Source organism: Frankliniella occidentalis, unplaced genomic scaffold, assembly GCF_000697945.3.
Source record: "Frankliniella occidentalis isolate FOCC.00 unplaced genomic scaffold, Focc_3.1 Scaffold223, whole genome shotgun sequence".
Classification (NCBI taxonomy): Eukaryota; Metazoa; Arthropoda; class Insecta; order Thysanoptera; family Thripidae; genus Frankliniella; species Frankliniella occidentalis.
This window is the reverse complement of record NW_026267349.1, coordinates 466123-476496: the sequence shown is the minus strand read 5'-3', so window position 1 is coordinate 476496 and position 10374 is coordinate 466123. Positions and strand designations below refer to the sequence as shown.

Sequence of the window (10374 nt, the reverse complement as noted above, 5' to 3'; positions counted from 1 at the left end):
CCCCCCACCCTCATCTCTCTCTTTCTCTCTCTCAATTACATTTTCATTCAATTTAAGTCAATTCTCTCTATAGAATCGCGAGCAACGTGCGCGTGCGTCCTTCATAGTAATAGGAGGATTATTTTGCGAGGTTTAGCGGGGTCCTTTTGCGGGTGCCCTCGCTGGTCTCGGCACCCATTGTGAGTACCGTCGTGCCGAAGTCGTGCCGAAGTCGTGCCGAAGTCGTGCCGAAGTCGTGCCGAAGTCGTACCGAAGGGGTCACTGGGTTTTCCAGCCTGTTGGAGGTGCAGTATTCGTTTTGCTTTTGGAAGCCTATCTGTTCCGAGTCGCTTCGGCTCCTTCCGGCTCTCTCCCAGCCCCCGGGTGAGGCCCACGCGGCTACCGAGGAGAGGGGGGGGGGTGGGTGCAGCAACAAAATCAATGCAGCCGCGTATAACCAATCGCGGAGCAGCCCGCCTTCCTTGCAGCGAGGGGTGGGGTAGGGGGTGGGGTGCGCGGCGGGGGCGGCAACGCGTGGGCCGAGCAACTCATCTCCCGGGGCCCCGACAACAGTCGAGCGCCAGCGGGTCACGGAGCAGCAGGAAGAGGAGGCTGCGTCCTGGACCCGGAGAGGGAGAGGAGCCCACCTCAGTCTGACCCAGTCGCAGGGGTGGTGAGGAGGGGTACGTCAAGGGGTACGCCCGGGGAGGGGGAAGCCTGGGCCGAGGGGGCAGCCAGGCCGTGGTGCAGCGCAGATGACGACCGGCCGCCCGGGCAGCGGGAGGCTGCAGGCGCCCCCCGAACCCCGCAGCCTACCCGTAAGTACAATGCAAGTGCAAGTACTCGCGTGCAAAGCGCTCGCGTACAAGTGTACTTGATGAAAGTGCGCCTTCTCCGAGTCCCCCGAGTCCTGCGGTTCTTTTCTACTTTCTGTCGGTACAGGTGGAGGTGCGGCACTGCATCAACATGATCATGCTGGACAGGGCGCCGAACGGGAGGTCGTTCATGGCGTCGATCAATGAGTACTGCCAGAGTCACTTCCGCACAGACGTGCTGTACGTCTACGAGTACACAGGTGGGTCAACACGCTGCGCACGGCGATAACTTTTGTTACGCGTTTGCATCGCGTTAGTGTTGTTTGTTGTTTACTTCCGCAAATTACAGGTGAAACGTACATGGTGACGACGATACTAGATGGCCTGGCGTACGCCACGGAGCAGAATACTAACAAATTCCTAGCCAAAATATTGGCCGCGAGATCGACAGCAGAGGTGTTCTTACCCGAACTGCGAAGTGACATTCTCGACGCGCAGTTGAGCGACGACCTCAAACTGTCGGTGAGTAGTGTGCATTGGAGGTTATGTGTCTAGTCCGGATTGGTGGTTTCCGACTTTTCAGAGTTCAAAACTGTAGGGTCACTTCCTCCGCCTCACAGATATTTGATAATGTGGACCTGGCCGATGAAAGGATACCTGTAATCACTATGCCCTATGAAATGATAAAGCCGTACGTAATACTACTGGAATGCTTAGATAGGTAAGCAATCTCGTACTACTGCACCTTACAATTACATGCTAGACCCTTCATGCATTGTGTTGGGCATGCAGAATTTCATACTGCCATAATATTATGCACAATTTTGTGCACAGCTATGTACAGATTGAGCATAATTACGCACAATTTGCACATAATTATCCAGAAAATTTGTGCATTCTTATGGCTGTATAAAACTCTGCATGTTTATGGACAATAAAATGCATCAAGGATCAGCCTGCACTCGCGAATTGACTAAATTCGTGTGGTGCCTTCTTCAAACACCATGTTCTTCTCCTTTGTAGGAACTTTGGTTACAAGGAGAAGGACATTGAGTTCATGACGCATGCGGCCATGGGTTACATACCCGGCCGCCTCACCATGACCGTCGGCACCTACAGCGTGAGCGTTCCCATGTCACGCTTCGCCAAACAGGAGGCGTCGCAGTCCATCCTCATGGTGAGTCACGAACGGAGGGTTGGAAATGCAAATCCAAGGGCACAACTAACTGTTTTACTACAGTCAAAAGTGGCAAACACTTGGTTGTCCAATGTCCAGTTCGTAAGTAAAGATCTGCAGAACTAATATCGGCACTGTGTGCACTGTGTTGCATGTGCGACACTGAGTTCTCCGGTTTGCTAGCGTGACGGACATTTTCGTTCCGCAGTTGCAACTGCAAAACGTCTTAGTTCGCCGCTTACAAATGCAAAATAAAATGTTTGCTCCAAATACCGTGTTTCTTTGTCGTTTGTTGCCAGAGTGTTCACGGCCACCTGGAGTCCTGGGGCTCGCTCATCCGCATGTACATCGTGAACGAGGCGCGCCCCTTTGCCGAGCTTGGCCCGTACCTGGAGAGAGCCCAGGTAAAGTGACTTGACCCGCCTAAAAGTAATGTGAGGTACTTCAGTTATTGCACAACGAAAATGCATTTTTTGCGTGTTTGTTTCTTTCAGGATATTCCATTGACGGCTGGCTCCGACATTGAGGACGATGCAGTGACCGCCGGGGTCGCCGTCGAGGACAAGGGAGAGCCTCGCGCCGCCCCGGAGGACGCCGCACCAGGTAGGAGCGCTTCCTCGACTCTATTGAAGTGAGTGAGCGGCGGTGAACGGTGAGTATTCTGACACGTGTGTATGTGTGTTTTCTTTCGCAGATACCAGCAAACCTGAAGTAAAAGGACTGGCGGCCGTTGAGGAAGAGGAGGAGGAGGAGGATAAGGAAGAGGACGACGTGATTTCTGACGACGACGAGGACAAACCGATAGCTACCTGTTACGGCGCCGAATATCGAGATGAGATCGAGGAGGAAATCGGCGTGACTCGGCCGCGGAGAGTCAACTACCCGCTGTACGTGCGCCTCAGCTTTGGTGACCTGCCGGCCATCGGCGACGACCTGGAGGAGGTCGAGCTCGAGTCCATCCTGGCCACCGCGCCCGAGCCCTCCGCCGAGCACCCGCGGATGGGTAAGAGGGGTCCGCCGCCACTGCTGGACCCGCTCAGCGAGGACTCGCCCTTCCCGGTGGCGGCCGCCGACCTGCCGGGTGAGTCGGTTCCTCTGGGACAGCAGGCCGTCAGAGAGGCCCCGCTGCTGCAGAAGCCCCTGCCACTCTACCCCCATCCCGGTCCGCCCCAAGCCGCGAGCCAGGGCGGTGAACCCCCGGGGCTGCCGTGGTCGGCCCAGCAGACGACGGGAAGGGTCTTCTTCTTCGGGCGCCAGGAGCCCAGGGACCAGCCGAAAGCGAGGGACGCGGGCAGCCGCGGTATCCACTGGGATACGAACATCCCGCCGCACATTCCCATGCCCAACTTCATGACCAATAAGGAGCAAGAAAGCGACCACCCCGTTGGCTCCGAAATGCATCGGCCAGTAGAACCTTTACCATTACAAGCACCTCTAGATAGGACTACCAGCGCAGCTCCCGACCCATTGCAAGCGCCACTGTCAACTACTCTGCTACCAGCGCCAACAGCTGTGATTCAAACTGATTGGGAAACACAGACTGGTGTGGCGTCCCCCCTGCTTCCAATGACAGGAACGACAAACGCGGTCACTGAAGAGGGTGTGCAAGAAGATTGGCACCTGTCCCGTGAGGAAATGTTAGAGGCGACCGATATCAATTTTCATGAAGTATCCAGTAAATCATCGTATAATAGACATGGTACGGCTGTTATGAGCCCGTACTTTGGGCCTGCAGCAACGACACCAGACGGGTTAAAGTTAACCGATGAGGCTCAGCCTGTGCCGAATGAAATCAGTAAAGTGTGCTCATGCTCGGATTGCAAAGGCTGCCAGCCCCAAGATCGGGAAAACATAAACTGGGAAGCAAGGGAGGAACTCTACCAACTGATGTTAGAAATCAACCAGATGCAGGTAGGATATGTGACAAAAATATTTATAATGCAATGTCGCAGTTTTATTAATTAACACAAAATGTCTTTTTCAGATTGAAGATGATTCTATGGAGGACCTCTTGCCCGCCAGCCTCCTGAGATCACTCCAGATTATATAGTTGCACAAGCTGCAACACATCATTGCGATGATATTGAAGTACACAAGAACAAATTACTTCTTACAACTTGAAAGCAAGGACATTGCACAACAAACGTCATATTAGTTTTCTTACTTATTTAGTCAGCCAAGTGACACGACATGGAATTATTCATAGTACAAGCCAATCCTCGGTCCAAACGTCTAAATTGCTTAAAATTGTTCAAACAAGTCCTCAAAATTTGTGCTAAAAGTCATGTAACTTGAATTATCCTTCTAATTTTTGTGAAAGAAACCTGACAAAATGTACAAACTTTCAGAGAAAATTAGCACGTCACCGACAGCTCGATCTGATCTTCAATAACAGGTACTGTAATGCCGTTGGCGCCAAGGCGACATTCGTTTTTGGTCTGTTGGTAGTGTCGAGTAGACATTTATATTTGGCGGTAAATTGTAAATAGTTCAGCGATTAACCCCCTCGGGATGCCGTGTGAGACATGAAACCAAATGACATCGAAGTGATGTCGATTCGACAGGAGACGTTTAAATAGCATTTCACTGTGATGTTCTTCTACGGGAGCGCCATATGGGTGCAAATGCAGTAGTGGTCTAGGTGGGCAGACAATTTGTGACTTCGCTCTCCGCCGTTATACGGCAATCTCTGACTGAATATTGTAAGTGCGTAGGAGTTAAATCCAACTATATTTAGGTAAGATCAAAGGGCGTTAAGGAATCTACACGATAAATTTTTATGAACTTTTTAATACACATTTCCCTGTGTATGCTCTAAGAAGTACTATTTTAAACGCAGTTATGAGCACAATCGTTCATAAAATGCAAACATACCAGTCGGCTGATTCACGCCGCGCATTTTCGTAGTTATACTGTGCCGCATGCACGCGTGTGGGCGGGTTGCCTACTCGCACGGGGCCATTAAGAGTCGTGGGCAGCGAGCATAGGCATACCAGCTGTTAATCAAATATCAAAATTCCTGGAAAGATTCTGAGCAAGCAAGCGGGGCCTTCAAATATTCGCGCGAGGCGCCCAAATCGGCGGCGACAGGAAGTGCAAACGGATGTATTTCACCCTTCCAGCGGTCGCGCCGCCGATCGCCTCGCGGGGAAGGGCCTCGGGCCCTCGGCTCGCGGCTCGGCTCGTCAGTCGCCCCGCTAGCAGTGAGTGTGGAGGTACCAGTTCAGTTCAGTTTAATACAGTTTAATAATCAAGCCAACAACTTGAGTAATATCCTGTCCAAACCCGAGATATCTAACATTACACCACAGCCCGCATCCGTGCAAGCGGTATGCGGTAGAGTATAACTACGAAAGTGCGCGGCGTGAATCAGCCACCTGGTATTTCCAAATTTGTTCACAATTGCGCTTAAAATAATACGCAATAGAGCATGCACTAGGAAATACGTAAAAAAAAAAGTTCATAACATCGTATTATGTATTTTAAAGTTGGACCTAAAAACAACGCTAAAGTGGAGTTAGAGCGAGCTGAAAAGCATGTCCCCCGTGCAGACAAGTCATAGTGTCGCACTCCTGCAACATTAGCAGCAACAGGAACGGGGAAAGACTATTCTTTGCTCTTCCCTTTACACTGATAAACTAAGTGTTCAACTGCTCAACAGTTGTAAGTGTGCAACTGCAAGTTGAATACTTGCTAGTGTGCAACTCCGTAGTCGTACACTTGCAAGTGTTAAACTCGGTAGATGTGCACTTGCAAGTGTGCAACTCCTCGGTTGCACACTTCCTTAGATTAGACGCTTACTGTGTAGGAAGTGTTCAACCGAGGAGTTGCACACTTGCAAGTGCACACCTACCGAGTTGCACACTTGAAAGTATTTAACTTGCAGTTGCACACTTGCAAGTATTTAACTTACAGTTGCACACTTAAAAGTGTTGAGCAGTTGAACACTTAGTTTATCAGTGTAACCTATAGCTTTAAGAAGGTAGCATTTAGCATTATTTTAATATTTATAAGCATTTTCTTTGGGACAGCCGGCCCGCACGGAACCCAGCGTAACATTGTTTATTTGATTGATCAAATGATGCACTCTGCACCACTCAGCAATATGTGTGATAATCAGTAGCAAGAATTTGATGCCCGTTGGGCTCGACACAACCGCAATTCTTTTTTATCTAGATGAGTTGAAAGTAGGTTTGTTTCATAAAATGTATAGTTGACCAACATGTGACCAATACAGGATATCCACCTGATTGAAAAATGTCATTAAAACGATATCGAAGCGGTTTGGCAGGAGAAAGATTGTGTCGATACCGTCTCTTTACCGTTTTGAATGGCATTTCTCACAGGGGACTGCAAAAAGGGTTTCTTTGGCGCTATCAAAACCTTGTCGAAGCAATATCTTAAGTTAAAATGAGGTACAGTTTTCTTTCGCTAAGGCCCCAATTTCGACTGTTGATATTGTAAGGGAATCCAGAAAGTACGTCTGCAGCCTGCCATTCATTATTCATTCGGAGTATTGCGGGAGCTCAGCGCCTGCGAGACACAGGGTAGGCTACTCTGCAGTACACCGATGTACTGCAGACACGATGTTGCCTACCTATCAGGCGCTATGCGAGCTGGTAAAGGCTGAAACATGGCTGCCGCAAATCATGGACGTACTTTCTGGATTGGGCCGTTTCGATATCGCTGAAAAAACTGTCATTTCGAAGGGGAGACGCGAGGGGCTTAAAATGGCCGAACGAAGACGGCCGATTCCACTCGATACTCCCAGTAAGTCACCTTTATACCATTTTAGAGATATATTATATATAGGAGTAGGAGTCACCTTTATTCTCTCTCTACACTATGGCTCGACACCTGAATGGGGGCCAACATGTCGTGGCAATGTATCGGGACACGACTGATGTATTAGAGTAAGGATCTCCATTTTCCAAAGGACAACGAACCGTGGTAGCAGAGGTGGGAATTTATGTAAATATGCTTCGAGGGGGAAATCACTTGGGTCCGTGGCGCACGGGCTATTTCGTGGTATTTCTCCTACCATTTCTGTTATTTCGCGCTTATTTCAGACTATTTAGGGGTATTTTGGGGTATTTCGCAGCATTTCGGAGGTATTTCGCCGCATTTCGGGGGTAATTCGCGACTATTTCGCCAACTAATTTGCATCTATTCCGCTCTATTTCACCGTTATTCCGAACTATTTCGCAAGTGATTTTCCCCTTGATTTGCTTGTTCTGTTGGGCTGACACATCTCAATGAGAAATTGTAATAATATCGAAACGATGCCCACATGTCCGACCGATATTAGAAAAGTGTCGATTTCCGTGCCAAATTCTGAAGTGGTGCTGCATGGACACATTTTTCTGATATCGTTTCGATAACAATTCTATATCGAGTTCGATCTCTCACTGGGATATGGCATCTAGATAATCTTAGAGAACAACCATTATCTTTTTACTCTACATTTTGAAGCTTGTGGGCGCCCAGCTACACCGGGCGAGACGCCATAGGGGTGGGGGTGGCGTCGGAGTGGCCGGGAGACGTTGGCGATCAGAGCCTTCCATTCACTCACGATGGTAGAAGCTGGGCATGTACTACCTAACCTACCCTAGCCTCCACTATCATGGTGCGCTGGTTTGCTTGGTTGACAGCGGGGTCGACACATCAGTCCACACACTCGGCCTAAGCGTTGCTCCAGGACGTAAGGTCGAACCTGGAAGGACTGAGTAAGGACAGTCAACCGATTCCAAAGCTACCCTTAAAAGTTAAAGGCCAGGGGTGCCTGAGCAGCACATCACATGGCCCTTGGGGCGTCCCAAATTAAAAGATTGGGTATAGTTCCACATCTCGGATTTGGACTGAACTTGGCTTATTGCTTGCAATGGAGGCAAATCATCTACACCCCAAAAAATGTGTTCTCAATTCAAGATAATACCCAAAATTTTAAGGCAAATAGGGATTAATTTAATCCTTGTTTACTTAATTTAAGTGTAAATAGGGGTTAAAATAAGAACATTTGCCTTAAAATTTTGGGGATCGTCTTGAATTGAGAACACATTTTTTTGGGTGTATCTAACCCGAATCCGATCCAAATCCGAGATCGGGAACCACATCCGGTTCACGATCAACCTTTCGTTTTGGGACACCCTGACGTACCTGACCCTCTGACCTTAAACATTTCAGGGGTTAACCATTAGCTTAAGGTACAGACTGGCAGCGTGCGCCCTTTGGGGTGGCCGCTGTACCCCGTTGGAGCAAATGCACGGACTGGGCCCCATGCCGGTCGGGTTGCCTAAACGCACACACTAGAATCATCTTAACATTCCAATTTATAGATCACTGAGTTCTGTAAACACGCCCCCCTTAAGGAGTATGTTTACAGAACTCAGTGAGCTGTGCATAAAAATATTCATAAGATTTTAGCGTGCACGGGTTAGAGACGATAGCGAGGACAATAGGCAAGCGCAGCGGGTCAATTTTTGCGTCTGCTCCGACGCGGCACAGTTTCCACCCTTAACATAGTAATAATTGCAATATTTTACCAGACCGATTCTTTTCGGCTGATCCATACTGCGTAAAGGGAACTCAAACTACTTCAATATAAAAACTCAAATAAGAAACGCTGTGTATTGATTAGTAAGACGTAGAAAAGAACTGAAAACTTCGAGGAACTAACTCAGGGGTCTCAGACACGCGGCCCGCGGGCCGCTCCGGCCCGGGGATCCGAGCCGTGCGGCCCCTTGGCGGGCCGCAATGGGAGGTATAGGCGGGCCGGCTGGGCCGGGCCGGGCCGGTCAGTGCCGGCTCGGCAAGCGACACAACCAAGTGGCGAGCGAGCGTCGCTGCAGGCATGCGTCCGAAAACGACAAGTGGACGTGAGAGGGAGCTGCAGCTCAGCTCCAGCATCTCACTCACACCATTCGTTTCCGGACGCATGCTAGCTCGCCGCTGTGCTCCGTCGGTGACAGAGCTGGGCCGGAGCTGGCGTTCGGCAGGCAGACCTCCGCTCCGCCTTCCCTCCACAGGCATCTATCTCTCTCACTCAGCTCGGTGCGGCCCGTGCAGATCGCTCACTCTGAGACCCCTGAACTAACTAAAGCAATTAAACGACGTGATAACGTGGGATTGCTGCGCATGCCTAAAGATTGCGAAAACCCACTCTCTGGTGCTATTTTTATAACAAAAAGTTAGTACTCCCACAGGCTCGACAAGGACTTTGTCGAAATAACATCAAACGAGGACGGAGCCAATAGTCTGTCATTTTAGTGGTCCACCTTGATGTCATCTTGTCATCGTCCCACGTCAGATGGGGAATTAGTGCCAGGTTTAGGTAAGGTTAGTTTAGGTTTCGGTTAGGTGAGCTTAGGTTAGTTTAGGTTTAGGTTAGTTGGGGTTAGGTTTAGGGCGCGGTGGGCTGGGCATGGCGGGCCCGCCAGGTAGATCCCGCGCGCGGCGACAGTCCGATTCAAGGAAGTTTGGCTCGTGCTTCTAACTGCTGTAGGTGTCGTCCTTTCAGGGCGGGACGCAACGCGCCTGACGTGGACGGGGACTCTGCCCCCTTTATTCGGTGTCCTGGACTTCCCTCCCGGTTGAAGCGCGTCGACGTAAACAAAGGGGGCTTGCCGCCTTCGTGGAAGCCCCTTTTAGAACGACCCCCCCTTGCCCTTAGAGACCCGACTAGACTTTGTCGACAGAGTATTATTTCACGACAGAGATTTTAGTGTTTTTGCTGGCAAAAGGCAAATTTCCGGAAGAAGTATAAAAGCTAGATTGGGGTGCAAGGGGGGTTCTTACATGAGCCCGAGGTTCTAATACTCCGTGTACATAAAAATTAGCCTCTGATAAAAAAACAGGAACAAAAAAAGCAACAAAAAAACAGAAAAACAAAACGAAAAAGAAAACACAAATATTTAAGAAAACTAACTAAAACACTAAAGAAATAGTTTTAAGTATGCATTATTTGATAGCTCTCACGCATGGACTTTACGACGTATATAATTAAAGTAGGATTGTTCGCTGTTGGAGTTGCCTTAAAGTATTTCCTGACGACTGACGTTTCCTTAAAATCATTGGCTGAACTGGCTTATTATCATTGGCTGAATATTACACTGATATATAAAGTGATTATAAGTGATTTATTGACTGATCTTTATTGGCTGATTGCTATTGGCTGAAAGGGGTGTTTATAATATATTCCATACATTATTAGGTTCTGATTAACTTTTTCACAGGGGTACGTACCAACGTAGATCTTACATCATCAAGAGACACATTTTTTAAGGGGAGTGTTTTTGAACTATTTCGAACACGGAGATGTCGAGAAAAGAGAAAGAGAGAGGGTGGGAAAAGAGCAGAGAGAGGGAAAAATAAGGGACGGATACAGAAAAAGGTGGGAGGTGGAGG

General features: G+C 49.1%; 2 protein-coding genes across 3 annotated transcripts in view; one reads left to right on the top strand and one right to left on the bottom strand.

Annotated features, from left to right (window-relative positions):
* Window positions 1-10374, bottom strand: part of LOC113212344 (putative phosphoenolpyruvate synthase) — a 33294-nt gene that overhangs the window by 20042 nt on the left and 2878 nt on the right. The gene's annotated exons all lie outside the window — the stretch shown is intronic.
* Window positions 582-10109, top strand: LOC113212351 (uncharacterized). Its single transcript, XM_026431010.2, has 9 exons — window positions 582-797; window positions 922-1054; window positions 1144-1316; window positions 1415-1515; window positions 1818-1971; window positions 2271-2375; window positions 2466-2574; window positions 2666-3882; window positions 3956-10109. Exons 1-9 carry the CDS (start codon window positions 735-737, stop codon window positions 4019-4021), a joined length of 2121 nt encoding a protein of 706 aa, XP_026286795.1. The 5' UTR covers window positions 582-734; the 3' UTR covers window positions 4022-10109.

Coding starts and splice junctions, on each gene's coding strand:
- LOC113212351 (XM_026431010.2), top strand. CDS start 735: ATGACGACCGGCCGCCCGGGCAGCGGGAGGCTGCAGGCGCCCCCCGAA. Junction 1,972..2,270: donor CGTCGCAGTCCATCCTCATG/GTGAGTCACGAA, acceptor GTTTGTTGCCAG/AGTGTTCACGGCCACCTGGA. Junction 2,575..2,665: donor CCCGGAGGACGCCGCACCAG/GTAGGAGCGCTT, acceptor TTTCTTTCGCAG/ATACCAGCAAACCTGAAGTA.